The 18,282-nt window shown below is 52.6% G+C and overlaps 2 protein-coding genes across 2 annotated transcripts in view; both read left to right on the top strand.

Moving 5' to 3' along the window:
- The first annotated feature begins 3,236 nt into the window (after positions 1-3,236).
- Positions 3,237-12,921, top strand: ORMDL3 (ORMDL sphingolipid biosynthesis regulator 3). Its single transcript, XM_057386664.1, has 4 exons — positions 3,237-3,354; positions 7,323-7,523; positions 8,692-8,843; positions 8,966-12,921. Exons 2-4 carry the CDS (start codon positions 7,350-7,352, stop codon positions 9,099-9,101), a joined length of 462 nt encoding a protein of 153 aa, XP_057242647.1. The 5' UTR covers positions 3,237-3,354; positions 7,323-7,349; the 3' UTR covers positions 9,102-12,921.
- Positions 12,922-13,473: 552 nt separating this feature from the next.
- The window catches only part of LOC130585968 (gasdermin-A3-like), a 6,750-nt gene continuing 1,941 nt past the window's right edge, over positions 13,474-18,282 (top strand). Inside the window, exons 1-8 of the mRNA XM_057386663.1 lie at positions 13,474-13,660; positions 15,855-16,119; positions 16,278-16,473; positions 16,718-16,883; positions 16,968-17,061; positions 17,473-17,526; positions 17,770-17,924; positions 18,126-18,276. Coding sequence (XP_057242646.1) covers positions 15,900-16,119; positions 16,278-16,473; positions 16,718-16,883; positions 16,968-17,061; positions 17,473-17,526; positions 17,770-17,924; positions 18,126-18,276 — 1,036 coding nt within the window. The 5' untranslated portion in view covers positions 13,474-13,660; positions 15,855-15,899. The remainder of the gene's footprint in view (positions 13,661-15,854; positions 16,120-16,277; positions 16,474-16,717; positions 16,884-16,967; positions 17,062-17,472; positions 17,527-17,769; positions 17,925-18,125; positions 18,277-18,282) is intronic.

Genomic DNA, 18,282 nt, shown 5'->3' with positions numbered 1-18,282 from the left:
CTCCCCGCCCCCGGCCCGCCCCGCCGGGGGGGCCGTGCAGCGCCGAGCACCCCCGGCCCCGCGCCAGGAGCCTTCCCAGCTCTTCGCCCCGCGGGACAAGGTCTCTCTGTCTGAGAACTGGGAGGGGCGGGAAGACACTGGAGAGACCCAGCGAGGACCTGCTGGCACTCCCGAGCCTGGGGCAACTGGTGCCAGAGCGTCCCGGGGCACTCCATGGTCTCCGCCCTGCCGCGTCCCCGCCGAACTCCGGTGGGAGCCTGCCCTGCCCGTCCCGGCCCCCCGGGCCCTCGGCGTCCCCCAATTCTGCCCTCGCAACCCCCCAGGAATCCCCCCGTTCTCTCCACAGCTCTTCGGGGGGAGCAGGACCCCCCTATTCCCACCCCGGCGAGGTCAAGGCGCCCCCCCKCCCTGCACCGGCATCGTTTACTCGGGGAAACCCGACCCGCGGCGGCGGAACCGGGCGGGGCGAGAACCAGGGGGCCGGAGCGGGTCCCCAGCTCCCCAGATCCCCGTCCGGGGGTCTCTGGGCTGGGGCACCGCGGCTCGGGGTCCCGCCGACCCGGGGCACCGGCAAGGTTGGCTCAGGACCATGGAGAGCGGCCGCCGTTACCGGGGCCCGGGGCTGCCGGGCGGGACGCGGCTCCCGCTGCCTCGGCCCGGGATCTCCTCGTTGGGACAGCCCGGTCCCGGATAGTGGCGTTTTACCGCTGCTGAGGGAGGACAAACCGTTTAGGAGGCGCCTGGTCTGGATCTCTCCTCAATTAGGAAAAGGGAACCTGACGGCAGCCGGACACGGCTGCAGACTGATACTCCCCAGAGAACCCCACACTCCCCGGGAACCCCCGCGCTCCGCCGGGGCCAGGCCACTGCTGGGGTTGGGACCCTGGAAATGCTAAAAAACCGTGTGGATGTGGCACTTGGGGACATGGTTTAGAGAGGAAGGTGAGGTGACAGTGCTTGATTAATGGTTGGAGTCAATGATATTAGAGGTCTTTTCAATGTTTCCATGGCCAGAGCCAAGCCCGATGCCCGGGCCGATGCTGGAGCCACCAGGCAGGGTTTTCTTGAGAAACGGCCGGGAGCCTGGCAGGCAGCAGGCGGCAGCCACAGCTGGAGCTCTTGAGCACTTCTCTGGCATCTCCCCGTTCGGCCGGGGAGCGGAGCAGCCCCGTCCTGCCCGTCACCATTCCCAGTGCAGCAGGGATGTTGGGATGCGGCAGCTGACACAGCCACYCGCCGCGGGACGGGGCCGAGGGGCCAAGGTGACAGGCAGGGGCATGGGGACATTGAGCTGGGACTCGGAGAGGCGGTGAGGACACCGGGCAGCGGGCACAGACCCGGGCACAGTCCCAGGGCTGCACCCCACGGGGGTCCCAGGTGGAGGACACGGCACCCTCCAGCCCAAAATCTGCAGTGCAGCACGACCCACGCGGACCCTTCCCACCGCAGGATGGCTAAAAATAGCTGGCACCGGCTTCTCGCTGCCACCACGGAGCTAAATAGAATCGACATCGACCGGGCAGCAGGACCGGTAGCCGGCAGAGCGGGAGCTGAGCACGGCCCGAGCACCGGGAGAGGCTGGGAGCGAGCGAGGCCTAGGAATCCACACGGGAACAGCCCCCCTGAGCACGGGGAAAACGCGGCTGCTGCTGCTGGTGAGCGCCTGGGGCCGGATCCCCCCCGGGAACTCCCCGCCCCCGGTGCCGGTGTTCCCTGAGCSGGTGAAGGCGGTGTGGGGAGCCCAGGGAGCTGGTCGGGTCCCCCCCGCGCTCCACCGGCAGCGGCGGCTGCTGCATCACGGAGAGGGATGAATATTTATGGGCGTTTAAAAATAGCTGCTGCATTGTGCTTCCCCCTCACGTGCGGAGCCAGCGGGGTGCGGGGAAGCTGCTAAATTAGATGTCACCGCACAGGGAGCTGCTCAGTCAGGCAGGAGCAGGATAAAAATAGAGCCTGCTGTGCGTGCGTGGATCTCCTGCAAAGCAGGGCCGGATCCCGCGGGATCCCCCGCCTCCGCTCGCCGGCATCCCCGCACCGCGCCCTGCCAAGAGGGCACCGCAGAGGAGCYGGCCAGGAACAGCGCGGTTCTGCAGGGTGGCGATCGGTGGCTTTTTATCGGCTTTACCCACGTGTGTGTCTCTCCGTGCCCAAAGCCCTCTGGAAGCAGACACTACTGAGCTCTGGCTCCGGCAATGACCCCGTGGCCTGCCAGCAGCACGGTGCCAGCATGTGACACCCAGGCAGCCCCGGCCCTGGCAGCCTGCGGGGGCTCCGTGCCYTCGCCGTGCCCAGTCAGGATGAGCGGCCGGAGCCAAGGCCGGATGGACACACAGCAGGCAGGGTCAGGACACACAGCCCAGCGTGGGGGCAACAGGGGCACTCAGGGATCCTCGACATCGCCGTGAACCCCCTGGGCCAATTCTAACACCCACCGTGGGCTGTGCCGAGAGGAACTATCTGTGCCAGGGCGGGGGGCTGAGAGTGGCACCGGCAGAACCACATGTGCGCCGCGGGCAGCCGGGAGCACCGCGCTCRGGCTCCGCACACAGCCGGGGGCTCTGCTCGGCTCCGGGCGGGGGGTTTGCAGCCCAAAGCCCCTCCGCTGCTGGAAGAGCCGGCAGCAGGAACACACAGAGCCCTGCACAGATGGCTGCGGCACCCGTGGGCCGTGCCAGCCCCACGCGATGAGCTTTGATGGTTGTGCAAACAAAAGCGGAGCCAGATGGTCTCCCCCCGCGCTCCAGCGCTGGAATCCTGCGCTCGCTCCCAGCCCCGACCTTGGCCGGGTGTCCTGCAGCGCTGCCGGCCTGCCCGGACTGGCTGCACAAGGCTGCTGCCGGGATTTTCACGGTATTACGGAAACAGAGTAGTTTGGGTACGAAAGGACTTTAAAAACCATTCAGTCCCACCCCCTGCCATGAGCAGGGACACATTCCAGTGTCCCAGGTTGCTCCAAGCCCCGTCCAGCCTGGCCTCGAACACTTCCAGGGATGGGGCAGMCACAGCTCCTTCGCAAATCTGCCCCAGTGTGCCCCCAGCCCCGTTTTTCCCCCGGGAAGAGCGGCGAGGGGGCAGCCCACCCTTTGGCCGGGCACGTTGGACGCACCCAGCCGGGTCTGGGGCCCCACGTCCGCAGAGCGGGGGTCGGTGCAGCCCCCGATCCCCTTCCCGGAGCCGCCCCCGTCGGTTCCCATGGCGGCTCCGCCTCTCCCGGTGCTGCCGGACTACAGCTCCCGGCGTGCCGCGGAGGGGCGGGCCGAGGGGCCGCCGGGAGCGCACCGGGAGCGCACCGGGAGCGCGGCGGAGAGAGCGCCGGCTCTGCCGAGCCGAGCCGGGCCGGAGCGGGCGGGAGCGGTGAGTGCGGGCCGGGGGCTCGGGCCGGGACCGGGGGGCTCAGTCCTCGCCGGGGGCGGCGGCGGCCGAGCTCCGCGGCGGGGCCGGGGGAAGGTGCCTCTCGTGGGCCCGGCCCGAAAGGAAAACACCCCAAAAGAGAGGAGCGGGTGCTGGGATGGAGCTGGGAAGCGGCGGGGTGGGAGTGGGGGGTCCCAGTTAGGTGGTGCGGGTCCCCAACGGGGGGGTCGCACTGTGCAGAGCCCGGCCGGGAGTGAGTCCTGCCCCGGCCTCCCGAGGCGCCGTCCCGTCCCGGGCAAACGGGGAGGAAAGTGGGRTTTGGGACTCCACGTGCACCCGGAGGAGCCCAACCTCGGCCYTCTCTTCGTGTCCAAGATTTCCCGTTGAATCCATGAGAACAGGCCGAGGGGACAGGACCCTCACCCTCAGCCGGGGTGGCTCACGCGTGTCCTCGTCTCTGTGTTCCCGGTGTTCCCTCCGGAGCTCTGGCAGCCCCGGGCCCCCGAGGAGGAACCGGGCAGCGCTGGGGCTCAGATGTGTCCAACACGGCTCCGGGCTGGACAGACATGGAGCACTGTGTTCCCAGTCTCACCTCTCACCCAGCACAGCCCAGTTCACCAGCGTCCCACATGTCCTCCGTGCTCCGGTTCATCCGGTGCCATCGGCACAGAAGGGTTTAAAGGATTTGTTTGGGAGGTGGCAGCTGTTGCTGCCAGAGATTGGGATCTRTGATCCGTGGGATCATCGTCACCTGCAGTCTGGGAACACTCCAGACCAAGATAAGCACCTGAGCCTTCCTTCCCTCACCAGCCCAGTGAAGATCCTGCAGTGGGGTGCCAGAATCGGAGCATGATCCTGCAATCCCTGGGGAAGGGTGACAGCACTGCCAAATCATAGGATCTTTTATTTAGGATGGAAAGGGCCTTTAAGATCATCAAGTCCAAGCATTAAGCAAGGGAATGGGAACAGATGGTGGTCACTCCTCTGTGGACAAACGTGAGGAAGGAGCTGGCCCTGGACAGGGAGCAGGACAGGAAGGATGAGGCAGAGGGAGGGCCCAGCTCCGCCGCCACATTGTGTCCTTTGCCACTGGCCACAGCTCCGACTTTTCCCCTCCTTGGATGGCCACTGTCCAATGTCAGCACAGCCCTGACCTTCACCCTCAGCCTTGGTGCAACATTCAARCTTTTCTGTCCCAAAAAAAGAGTGGGAGAGGAGAGCCTGGCAGCAGCTGCTCTGGGAAGGGGGGCCTGGAGTCCTTCCCATGGTGGGCTGCAGGTGAACAAATCCTGCAGGTGAACRAATCGTGGTGCAGAAATAGAAAGCAAACATGGGATGTGGGGTGGGGGTAGGGATAGAGCTCTGAAAGCTCATGTGCCCTCAGCCAGGCTTGTGCAATCTGAAATTTGGGAGAGCTGGGCCAAGGGCTGCACAGCCAGAGCAGAACTGGTGAAATATTTAAGGTGGTGAGGGACAGATCAGAGACGTGGAATCACCCTCATTGGAGCAGTGAGTGCTTGGTGTGTCTGTGTCTCCTGCAAGAATGAATTAACCTCTCGTATGTTCCAGCATCCCATCCCTTTAATCCTTAATTTTACAATTTSCCTTTCCTGAGGCACAGGAAAGCGAATTGCTTCACATCCAGTTTCCAGGTTGGGCCCTTTTCCACCCAGCTGTGGGCCTGCAACTGCCCTCATCTGCAGAGGAGACCAAGTCCAAGCTGCTCCTTAGTTTTTCAAAGTTGCACTCCTGGTTGGAAATTCCACGGCACCCTCCACRTGCTCCTCTGGCTGCAGGGAGCTTCCACGGCCTTTGGGTAACGGTATCACTTCAGGAGAGATTCTTGGAGAGAAGTTTTTTTAATTGTTGATGAAACTAGAWTTTAAGGCCTCCAGCAAGAGCATKGATCCCTTTCTGGGTGCATCCATYCCACATCCATCCTCCTGCACCCCCRCATCACTCCAAGCCCCAGCCATGKGGTTCCTCCTGCTGCACAGCTGGAATCCCACAGGCACAGCTCTCTCCAGAGCATCCAACAGTTCCTCATGCCTGTCTCCATCCTCCTCCAGACTAAACAAACCCGTTTCCTTCCAGCTGTCCTTACAGGTCATGTTTTTCCTACACCTCTGCTCATTTTCTCTGCTCTCCCTGGATGTTCTCCAGCTCCTCCCAGGACTGGACAGTGTTCACCCATCACCAGGAGAACTATTTCCCACATCTAGCACTCAGCACTCCTGTTTACACATTCCATAGGGGGTTTTGKTTTTTGTTGTTGTAACAATCTGACTCTTTTTGACTCATTTATGCTTCACCTCAACCCCCAGTTTTCCTTCTGAGAGCCCTCGGGAACTGCAGTGGGTTTAGGATGGAGCTGCTCTCCCTGCCGGGGGTGAAGTGGTAAACTCTGGCTCCCAGTTCTGTTTCCAGACCAAACTGGGCTTTTCTCTGGAGTATCCACAAGCTGATGAACTGGGAGGTGAGCAACAAGGGAGTGAGCACCCCACAGACCTGCAGTGTCTTCCCTGGAAACAAATCCTCCTCCAGGTATGAGCCTCGTGATAGAGGGAGATGAGGATCTGCAACAACAGCYGCCTGTGTGGATGGAAGAGGTTTGGAAGTTACTTGGAGCATTCCAAGAGCTGTGGAATCGGGGCTGGCTCTGAGTCCCAGCCCTGGGCAGGAGCGGGGACGGTGCCAGCTCCTGAGACAAGGCAGGCCCGGAGCTCTGCGAGGGAGCTGGGAACAGCTGGCAGCGAGGAGAGTGTGATGTTGGATCTGGCTCGGGCTCGCCTCCGGAGAGCTGGAACSAACAGCAACACGGCTTCCAGCTGTGGGAAGCAACAGCAAAGGCACGAGGCCAGACATCAGGAAACAGCCCTCACCGTGGGGTCCTGTAGCCAAGGAGGGTGACCTGGATCATCTCATCATCAAACTCTGCTCCCACGGGACACAGAGATGATTTTACATAAGAATTTCCCTGATCTTGGTGTGAACACATTCAGCTTTGCAGTGGGTTTAGTTTGTGCTGTTTCCTGTAATCCCTGATAGTAGGGAGCCAGAGCTCTCCAGCTCCCAGCCAGCCTGGAGCTGACCAATACCTGCTGCCACTGGCTGCGTGACAGTCCAAAGAGCCACCTGATACCTTCACTGTCTCAGGGGCACCACTCTGAGGACTTGCTCTGAGACAGTGACACTCTTTTGCTTCCTTTCCTTCCTGGCATTGTCCACAAAACCATCTTTGTGCTCCTCCTACGTGGCAGCTGTTCTTTCCAGGTAGGGGAAGAGCCACCTCCTCCACAGCTCTTCCTCCCAAGGCACTTTGCCCTGTTATCTCTCCCTTGTTACATTCCTCAAGAAGGATCTCATTCCTTCCCTGGGGGGAAATTTTTTTTTGGTTCCTCTTTTTTTCCCCTTCTGCAAGTCTTAAATCCGAAGGCAAAACACATGAGCCAGAGCAGGAGACCAGCAAACCTCCTGAGCTGTGCAGAACCCTGTTAATTTAGTTAGATTAATTAGGAGATCTGTTGATATAGAGCCTTTCCTCTGCAAATACTGGGTTCCCTTCCCCAGTTTAAGGCATGCTGACTCCATAAACATGCAGGAAGCTTCCTATGCTGTGTGTTTCCATGATTAGCACTGTGATGAGGATTAAAAAGTGCTTAAAAGTATTGGTTTGAGTTTTGTCAGGCAATCGTGGGATTGAACCTCAACACCTCGGCTCCAGGAAGACATCTCAAATCACAAGTAGCTTCTGTCACAGACAAGCTTCCCACACATAATTCCCAAATCTCAACCACTCCCGGAGTTAGTGATGTCAGCTCCAAGAATGGCAATAACGAGGGGCAGAGGAGGGAACCGACTCGCGATTTTTATAGCCAACAGCAGATTTTGGGTTTGCTTGACAACCAGCCGGTGCTCAGCCCCGCTGAGCGGTTTGGATCCGGGCTCTGACCTCAGTGTTTCTGTTCCAGGGGTTCCCGTCAGCCACCAGAGCCAGGATGAACGTGGGAACGGCGCACAGCGAGGTGAACCCCAACACCCGAGTCATGAACAGCCGCGGCATCTGGCTGTCCTACGTGCTGGGCATCGGGCTGCTGCACGTCGTGCTCCTGAGCATCCCCTTCTTCAGCGTCCCCGTGGTCTGGACTCTCACCAACATCATCCACAACCTGGTAAGGGAGCGGCGTGGCCCGGGGCACACACGGGGAGCGCTGGCATAGCTGTTCCTCTGAGCAATCTGCTGGGATTCCTGTTGAAACAATTCCTTTGTGTTTCTAAAGATGCCGGGTGAGTTGCTCAACCTCCAGMCTTCAGTCTGTACCGGTGCCTCTGGGTCATGGATTTCAATCCAGCCCAGGTACAGATGAGGCAGCAACACCTGGTGAGGCTGCTCAGAGAGGACACGGATTCATTTCCTGCAGGGCAAGTCYTTTGTTGTGTCCCCTTTCCAAAGGAGTCTGTGACAGGCCCCAGATAATGGCAGGACATCACTGGGGTTGATAAAACCTGAAYTGGCCTCATCAGAGTTAAGAAAAAACAAAATTAACCCCCAGATTTTGTTCTGCTCAAAGTGAAAGATTAGTCCAGGAACTGATTCATCCCTCTAAAGATGAAGTCCCCACATAGGTCCCCTTGGGCACAGGGGACTAAAAACTTCAGGGATGGAGCAATTGATTGTATCTTTTATTTTAAATAATATCTCAGCCTGGGAATATTCCAGAGACAAAAATGACAGGAATTGAGGACCYTCATGCTAAAGTTATTACTGGTGAGGGATAAAAACCTCCACAAACGCCCAAACTGGAGCTGCTCAGGGGATAAAAACAACCACAAACCCCCAAACTGCTGCTAAGCACTCGGCTCACGAGCTGCTGGCTTCTCATCCTCTTTCCCTAGCAGCTTTAGGTTCTGGAGACAAAAAGGAATTGAAAGGCCAGGAGTGGCTGTGCTTTGGAGGTGTGGTGTAGCCAGACACAGTTTGTCTGTGACTTGTCGTGGTAATCAGGGGGTGACACACCTCCTCCCAGCACGGAGTTTTCGCTGAGCGTTCACCGTGCCACAGCAGGCAGGCGCTAATCTCCCGATCCCAGAGATCCCAGGGCTGCAATCTTTCCAGCAGCTCCTTGGCTCACACCCAGGAACCGAGCGAGAGGCCTGACGTGGAGCAGCAGAGCTGCCCCGGCCTTTCCCAACTCTCCTTTCCCCGCTTCCCGGGCCGCTGCAGGTTTTCCAGCAGCATCACGTCCCTCTAGTGGAACGGAGCGGGGGTGCAGCTCGCTGCTGCTCTCCCCTGGATTTGGGGTTTGGGGATGTGTGTGACTCACGCTGTGTGTCCTGCAGAGCATGTACATCTTCCTGCACACTGTGAAGGGAACCCCCTTCGAGACCCCGGACCAGGGCAAGGCRCGGCTGCTCACGCACTGGGAGCAGATGGATTATGGAGTGCAGTTCACCGCTTCCCGCAAGTTCCTCACCATCATGCCCATTGTGCTGTGAGTATCCCGGGGTGGCCGAGCTGCTTCGTGTCCCAGATCCTATATTCTGTCCTGAGAGACAAACACATGGAATGTCACTGCTCAGTCTGCCTCTCCCTCTGTTCCCATCTGCTTTTCAGGTATTTTCTAACCAGCTTTTACACTAAGTACGACCGGATACACTTCATCATCAACACTATCTCCCTCATGAGCGTCCTGATCCCCAAACTGCCTCAGTTCCACGGAGTCCGGATCTTTGGGATCAACAAGTACTGAGCRGCGTGGCTGGGGCGGATGGCGGAGGAGCAGGGCAAAGGGGGGATTCCTTCCCTCCAGCCCCGTTTCCTCCCCCCACGCAGACTGGGATGTGGTTTTGCAGCGGCTGYTTGAACGCAGATCCCAACAGACACATTCCGCATGCTGGATCCTCGTGCCCAATAAATCCAAACCAGCTCCAGAGTAGAGTTTAGTGCGGAGCAGRACGCGCGACACCGGATTTCTCTTATCCCAGGGTCATCAATAGATGCAAAACCACTGAGACTTTGAGGTACAACAAGGATGAATTCTGGGAAGAGTCTCATCTATTCCAGACATGGAATGACGAGAATAGGGATGAGGGGAAAAGCTTTTAGTGCTGGTACTATTGCTGTGGTAAATGCACTTTAAAATACATTTCCCTTCCTGAAGATGGGTGCTTTGAGCAGGATGTGGGGGAAATCCAAAGGGATACAGCCAGACTTTCCCAKGACTGGATTGTTTTGGGATCTGATTTCCAGTTTTAGGTGGGGAGTGGGAGGGGAAAGTGAATGACAAGRTTTTGATTTGCAGTCGTTGACACCACTGAGAAGGGAAGTTTTTTTTCCTAAAAGCAGCRCAGGAAGGAATAACCTACAGTTTGACAAAGCTTTCAGTTTCCTACAGAACCATCCATGTGGTCCAGGGAAAAGGTGGATAGATCCTAAATCATATTATTTTCAGTTTATACCCAAATCTGCCCAGGTAACTCCACTCCCCACCCCAAACTGCTACTTTTAACACACAGGGGCTCAGTGGGCATTTGGATCAAGGGCTGGGGTAGGTGATTTAATGACTGACAACAAATGCCATGGAGCTCCTTAGAACATGGACACGTGTGGGAGAGGCTGATGATGGACAGGTACCACAGGAGGGCTGATTGCTCTAATCAAGCACACAGCCATCCTTGAATTTCATTGGAATTTTTTTCCTCACTTCAGCTCCTTGGTTGCTTAAGTGCATGTGACTGGGATTTGCCAGTTCTCCATGRACTCAGGGGAAATGAGAGTTAGATTTCTGGCTTACCTGGAAATCTGTCCCTCAGCTCCCTGCCCAAGGGCTGCRTGAGCAGCAGCATCAGCAGAAGGAAATAATAATAATTTGAAAACAAATTTTTTCATAGAGGAGCAAAATTGAGCCTTTTCCTCCTAAAATTGCCCCCTAAATAAAGCCATCTTAGGTTTCCTGGCTGAGACAGACCCAAAATTACCTGATTTTCTTTTGGGTTGTGTGTCAGATGGAATGGGTTTCCCCTCATGCTTCCCCATGAAAATCTGTGTTTTTGTTGTCTTAGTGCTTACATTGTTTCACCTTTTTTGACAATGGTATAAATCTTTTAAATGTACTGTTTTATTTCCTGCAGTAGCAAACCAGGCTTTAGAGGCTGTGGTGGAGAGTGTTGAGCTGTTGGATGGTCTGAGCATAGGATATGGAAAGCGGAATTTSAGATCTGTTACTACTCCATGCATAATTTTAGGCAAGGTGCTTCACTTTCTCAGACTTCCATGGGACTGCTCCAGGGAAGGGAAAATATTCCATGTACCTTAGAGGGCTGCTGGAGTGCAGTGAGAATCACTCCCTAATATGTTTGAGAAGTGGAAATAKAAGTGAAAAGGAAGTTTTCAAGCAGGTAGAAAAAGAAAAGAGTCTGGCTGGAGACCCAGGGTGTTGACAGATGTGCAATTTCCTTGACAGGGAGGTTAAACCTTCAATGCAACCCCCAGGATGCAAGAGCTGCTGCTTTAGTTAAGGTACTCTCTACCCTAATCGGCTCTTTTAGCTACTGACAATGATAATTGTAATCAAAATAGAGATATTTCATCAATCAGTTGGGAAATGACACAGACATGAGCAATATTCCTGTGGGAAAGGCCACTCCAGGGAGGGGCAGATCCTGGCAGGGTGGCTGAGGCTRGACCTGAAATGTTGACTCTGGTGATGAACAGACCTGAGTGTCTGCCCAGACACAACTTTCATCTCCAGAGKAAAGAAAACTAATTATTTTGGTAGAAAACAAGGGGAAAAACTTTTTTTTTTGCAACATGAACAGTCTCTAGATGCTTTCAAACACGACTTCTCAGAGACAGACATATGCTGGGTATTTCTAAGCATATGCACATCACAGATTGATAAGTTTAGAACAATTATTAGTTAAAGGAATCAGCATTTTTTTATGAGATACAACAAYTCCCAGTGTCGCCTTGAAGGCATTACAACAGCTGTGGGTTTGAACATGTTACTTGTGCTGGTCATTGATTCTATGGATATCTGACCCTGTTTTCTTAAATTAAAGATCAACTGGGACCYGGAATGGGAATATAAACTTCACAAACAAGCAGGTTCTAAAGCCTAAAGTCCTAAACTTACTGTAATCAAGGTTTTGCCTAGCAACAAAAGTATACTTGTTTTGATTTCTCTCCTTTACATAAATGATCAAAACAGTCAACACAGGAGTCATGTGAACATGACATTCTTTTAAACATGGGTGTGGTGTTTTTCCATAGAATAACCAAAATTAGGATTATTCTATGGAAATAAGAATAACTGTCAAGGGAAACAAATGGGGACAGGAGAAATACGGAAAGGAGTGAGTTGAAGAAAGATTTCATGTTCTAATGTGTGTTAGGTATTTATATATGATTAATAAGTATTTGAACAATTACACATTGGGTAGAATCTTCCTTAAGGTCCCGACTTCTGGGTGGGTGTCAGGATTAATCAAAAATAAAAGGCAGGAAGTTAATTGTCATTAAACCACAATTCTTGGGTGTACCTGAGGCAGCCTGAAGTGAAAGGACARCATGGGCAGGCTGAGGGGTTGTCAGATGTGTCCTGACAGGGGACAGATCAGGTGGGGGCAGAAATGACACGTGAGCAGAACTYCTTGGAGAGTGGAGTTTTCCCCAGGTGCCTGCATGGAGGAGATAACGGATTCTTACTGGTTTTACATGGGATTCTSATCACACCATGCTTGACAGATTTCCTCTCACACTTGTCCTGTATCATGACTAGGGCACGTTCTCACTGCGGAGATCAAATTTCCTGTGACAGAGAAATAATTCCTAAGTAAGAAGGTACTTCAAGCTTTTATCTTTTGTTCTGCAATGAAAGATAAAAGCTTTTGAAAGGCTGAAACTCTTCTCAGGAWCTGGCAGCATCCTGTCCCATCTTGTACTGGGCAAAGCCTCCTCAGCCACTGTCAGCACCACGCACGTATCCATGRGGTACGCCAGTCCCTGCTCCAGGACACTCAGAAAACCAGCAAGTCCTCCCAGCCTGATGCTCCTGAATCAGGGATCCTGACTTGGGAGTTGTTTCACAGGGCTGCCAGGCTGGCAAAYAGACCAGACCTTTGCAGGAAAAAGCCTTTAAAATAAACTAGATGGAGGGCTACTTAATTCTCRAGTACTTTTATGTTTGAATCACTGTTCAGTTTTGGGTTGTTTTTAGAAGCTCGGTACTGGCCCTCGAGGAGGGGACAGCAGTGAGTTAACACATTAATATTCCTTCTTGTGACTTATGTTGCTTTATCATTGCCTAGAATATCTTTTAAGCATGCGAGTGTTGGTGTATCCGTATCCTCCTTGGATCAGTTAAATCAGCTGAATTAGTTGGGAGGGTTTTTTAAAGGAATGTTCTGTACAGAGTTTTAGGGGTATTTTTCCCAGTAGCCTTCTTTTTGCTGTGGATACAGGAGTCTCATGTAGAGAACTTTCTAAAATAAAGTGTGAATATTTTTATTACTCCTTTGTACAGTATTCTAAGAGAGACTAATAAAAGTGAACTATTCAGGTAAAAACTTGCCCTTGAGTCCTGGAATCTGCACATGCATAGCTTYTGCTGTCAAACAAGCAWGSCCWTGTATCCAGGAAACATGGAGTGGCTTGGGTTGGAAGGCACCTCAAGGCTTATCCAGTTCCACCCCCTGCCATGGACAGAGACACCTTCCACTGCACCTGGAGCCCAGGGTGCTCCAAGCCMCATCCAGCCTGGCCTTGGACACTTCCAGGGATGGGGCAGACACAGATTCTCCAGGCAACCTRTGCCAGGGCCTYACCACCYTCACAGGATGGAATTTCTTGCCAATATCCCCTCCTGAGTTCATTTCTGAATTGGTAAAAGAAGAGCAGCATTATGTGGCTCTATAAAAATGAATCACACAATGATGGAATGGTTTGGTTTGAAGGGATCTTAAAGCATCCAGTCCCACCTKCTGCCAGGGGCAGGGACATCTTCCTGTCCCATCTGGTCTGGAACACTTCCAGTGATGGACTTCAGCGATCTCCTGCATCTGTATTAGTTTTGATTTCCCCACAATCACTGTAACTCTGCTCAGTGACAAAACAGGAAGAGTTACGCAAGCAACTGATTTTTTTCTGAAGGCGGAGCACTATTGTGAAGGATGTGAAATTGCTGAAGTGACCACACAGCTGGGAAAAACTCCAGATAACTGCTGAGAGTAGGCAGGGACCCTCCAGCACGGATCCTGCCTAACACTGCCCGTGTTTAGAAGTTGCTTCAGGGAGACCCCCGTTAGCAAGGTAAGAAAAATCAATTTATTCTTTGCCCTGGGAGTGTGGTGGTGTGAGCTTTGTGTGTGTCCTGGTTTGAACCCTGGCTGGACGCTAAGGCACCCATGATGCTTTTCCCCACCCCTAGGAGAGAGAGAGGGAAGAACAAAACCCTAATTAACCCAAAGATTTATGGCTTTTAGATAAAATAACGGGYTGAGGAAAGATTTTCACGCTCCATGATGGTCAAAACAGGCTGAAAAAAAGTTGCAAAAAAAGATTTATTATTAAAACKACTAAGAATGCTTCTGTGGAAAGGGAAGAAAGGAATTAACACAAAGTAAGGGGGCAGGTCCCAAGGAGAAAAATGGATCATTATGACACCATTCTCTTAGTCCCCTCCCCACCCTCTCGCCTTCCCACGCGCAGGGGGGCAGGGTGTGGGAGTTTTCTGGTCACTTCATCACCACGGGTCTACTCCAGTCGCTCAAGAGAGGTCCTTGCTTTTGCTCTGTATCACTGTGAGGTCTTCCCAGGAACAGCCAGTCTGTCTAACCTGCCGATGGCATGGGATTCCTTGCCCACAAAAAGGGAAACAGTCCTCCCAAGGTCAGGCTGCCTTCATTYTRGGRGCAAGACTRTTCTCTCAAATCTCSTGGWAGAACACAGTTGCTTCAAAGAATCCACTCGCTCCATGGAGGCRAGGGGGGAACAACCTCTCCCCCACAGGCTATGATCAGTCCAGTCCTCCAGTGCCAGGTTGTTTATCTCAGGTGTAGGGCTTCTGTCTCTGTACAGGTCACCCACTGAAGACAGTCACTATGGGAACAGCCTGCTTCCCCCATGGTGTGGTCAGCACCACTGCTTGCAAAGCATCATCCTCCCCCTCCTTCTCCACTGACCTTCRAGTCTCCATTTCTTTTTACATCTCCTTACCTCCTTCCCCACCTCTAGCTAATGGTTAARACAGCTGCAAACTAACTTGTTTTGAATTCTTCTTAAATATGAGACCATATGTCATCATAGAGATGTAATGAGTATCTSTAATTGGCCCAGGCCTGGGCAGCAGCCTGTCCATCACCCTCAGAGTCATCAGAGATTGGCCCTAAAACACAGGGGGCACGGCTCTTTTTGCTGGACAGGATGAACAAGACTTCCAGAAGCTTCTCACAGGAGCCATTTTTGTGGTCCCATTCCTCACCACTAAAAAACTGAACCTAGCTAAAACACCACACTGTGCAACTCACAGCTCCCATTTTTACTAAACACTTCTACACCTCTGAGCAGAAGGGAAGCAAGAGAAGCTTCTCCCCAGTCCTGCTGCTCTCCAGAGGCCACATCACCTCAGCAGTCCCACAGTCTGCTCCACACACCCCCAAAAACTGGCACGTGAATTATCCCAGGGCATTGGATGTGGGAGAGGGCTGGTGGAAGCTCTCTGTCAAGTGCTCTTGTTTGGTTTTTCTCTCTTGGAGACTTCCAAGGGAATGATTCCTGGAAGTGCTACTAACATTGATCAAATAAGGCTATTTGTCTTTGGAATGGTTTACACAGGAAGAGAGTTGGGATATTTGGAAGAAATTCCTCCCTGTGAAGGTGGTCAGGCTCTGGTACATGTTGCCCAGAGAAGCTGTGGCTTCCCCATCTCTGCAGGTGTCCAAGGCCAGGTTGAACAGKGCTTGAAGCAAACTGAGAGAGTGGAAGGTGTCYCTGCCCATGGCACTGAGGSGTTTTTAATAAACCTTAAGGTCCCTTCCAACCCAAACCATTCTGGATCGACCAATTTCTCCTCAGTTCCACCCTGTAAAACACCAGAGAAACGAAACTGAAACTTTCTGATAAAAAAACAAGCATTGACAGGAAATGGGTGTTTCCTTCTGGCCCTCAACCCCCAGCTCTCCCCTGCAGATCACCAGGGTCTGCCCAAGGAGCTGGGCTCGATTGATTTCTCTCTGTTTTGGGTGGCATTTACCCCCCAAATCAGCACCCTCAGAATTTGCCAGCTGYGTTCTCACTGCACAACAACTGGGGTTCATCAGTAAACAGAGAGTAATCCAACCAACACACACACCCAACCCGCAGCTTCCTCTCTAAACACTCCCTGTAACAACCCCGTGAACCTTTCATCCTGGGACAATGAGGGAGAGTTTCTGTCCTTATTGTTACAACGTTCCTGCTATTGTTTCAAGGAACTTGGCTTAACTTRTGTTGCTTCTTTCCCAAGGCACAAATCCACTTGGCTTTGCTTCAAACCTTCAGCCACAGCAGAATGTTTAAAAAACTCACCAAATTCCTTGTAAGTCAAATGGAGTCAAGGGAACAATGGGTCCCTGTCGAGAGCACCGCAGACCATGATCACTTCAAGCCTCTCTGTCTACTCATTCAAAAAAACAAACCAAACACCACATTCCACCCAGATCCCTACTACCAGGAGGTAGGATTCAAACTGGATGATGTGCTGCTGCCTGGAAAAGATGGTAAAAACACAGGTAAAGCCCAAATTTATCAATATGAAGTTCACAAACACCATAGGTAATATGTTTGTATCATTTGTGATTGAGCTCTACCACATTTCAGTTTTCCTGTGTGTGATATACTTACAATGCTGAGTCTAAGATGTTTAAGATAATGTATGGAATTATTTCAGAGCCTCTCCATGAAGATTCTACTCAATTCACTATCACAGCAGCCGATGCTATCAAAGGTGAGGGAGGTGTCAGCATTTCTTTTGACCCTGCAAGCATAGGGCTGGAACTAGATGGCTCCTYGTGCCAGGGGATGTCCGTCACGCCACATAAGAAGAGTGTAGTACTGCAATCACTGGAGGAAGTGAGACAAGAAAGGTAAGCAAGAAAGGGAGCACACGCACTCCAGTCATCCCCCTCCAGCCCATGTCAGACGAACAATGGGTTTTCAACAGCCTAAAACCAAGAATAAGACCTCAGGCCAAGAATTCCCCTAACTAGACCAGGTTAGACAGAGTGTAACAAGGTCCACCCTGAGCCTCCTCTTGTCCAGGCTGACACCCTCAACATCTCACAGCTACCCCTGGTGCTCCAAACCCTTCCCACCCTTTTTCTCTTTCAGAAAAATCAACATGGAACACTCCTTAATCCAACAGCTACTGAGAACAGGCAGCAATTTATTTGTGGTCATTGAAATCCTCGAAGCCTCTGAGAACTGTGTCTACGTGGAATCCACCAAGGAAGAAGGGGGCTTTTGGGCCAGGATTTATGCCCTAATATGGGGAAAGGTTTGGTTTTATCTCAGGTTCAGGTGTTGGTCCTTCCCCAACACCTGCACCCAGGTGTTCTAACAACTTGTTTTCCTTGACCAGGTTTCAAGGGAGACCAAACAACGCCTGGTCGTATCCAAGGGCTGCACCCTGGCCTTCAGGGCCATGCCAGTGAACATTAAAAGTGGAGCATGGGGTAAGTAACTTCCAGAAATGACCARTWCCTACATTCCAAAAACAGTRCACAASARGAAGAACATTTTAGGAAGTATCACTCGACCCCAGAGTTTGTCTGCAAACAGACAAGGCCGTGTGAGGGGCAGAAATCACCTGGGAAAGGTCAGATAACCCAGGCAAGGTCAAAGAGCYACAGGGGAAAGATGCTGTCTGGGGAGGGGTCAGTAAAGAAAGGAGAGAAGGAAGTCTCAGCTCCACATTTCAGGAGCTGCAGAGCTCCTGTTGGTAAAATGGCACAAGGAGCAMAATTTGGGCTGTTTCTTTTCCRTTCCTCCTCAGAAGAAAAGAGCWTGAAAGAAAACARGGTGGGTGACCRCCAGTGGGAAGGCTGGCATAGAAACCCATAAATGTCCTTTTTATCTTGTCACAGATCTGATCTATTTCTTGGCAAAACCCACAGGAACACCAATTTGTGCAATTGCTCGTAAGTAATGTATTCCACAGTTTCCACTTGCAAAACTTTTACCTGCTTTGGGGAAAACGGAATCTCCTAACAGAAAACAAACCACCAGGAGGGATGAATTTGACTCTTCCCTGAGACATCAAAACTGCCCAAATTTCATATTGCTTCAAAAACACTCAAACAAGTGTTTCAAACGCTGAGTTTAGAGCTGCCAGTGAACTCCCAATACTCAAGTGACCGATTTGGTCTCCTTCTGGTTTGCAGATCCCTCACAAGAAAAATTAGGAACAGTCATGGAAGAAGTTAAACACCACTGTCAGATTTTCTCCAAGTTGCCTCCTGAMCTGCTGCTCATAGTCTTTAACACCATCAAAGCTGTCATGAAAGACATGAACCTCCGTAAAGAGCTCAGTCAGAATGTAAGTGAAGGTTGGAAGTTGTCTTATTAGCATAATTTATAAATATGGACACATCCAGGACCAAACCTCTTGCCACACAAGTCACATATCCTGTGTCACCACTCTCAATCCAAAATTCCCTCACTCAGCACATCTCTTTGCTCTGGACTAGCAGCGACCTCACCCTCAGATCCTGACATTTCTTTTCCTTGTTCCCCTCAGATGGAAGCAATTTCCAAGGAAAAGGGTGGTTATGAGCTGAAAACTAAAAGCCCAGACTTAAAAGACCTGTTCAGTACCTTACAGCARACTCCAAGAGATCGWCTTGTTCTGCTGGCCAAGGGAATCACCTACATCCTTGATGCTCTGCATGGTGAGG

This window comes from Malurus melanocephalus, unplaced genomic scaffold (genome assembly GCF_030028575.1).
Source record: "Malurus melanocephalus ecotype Western Australia unplaced genomic scaffold, MMel_1.1 scaffold_1027, whole genome shotgun sequence".
Taxonomy (NCBI): Eukaryota; Metazoa; Chordata; class Aves; order Passeriformes; family Maluridae; genus Malurus; species Malurus melanocephalus.
This window is presented reverse-complemented; position numbering and strand designations above follow the sequence as displayed.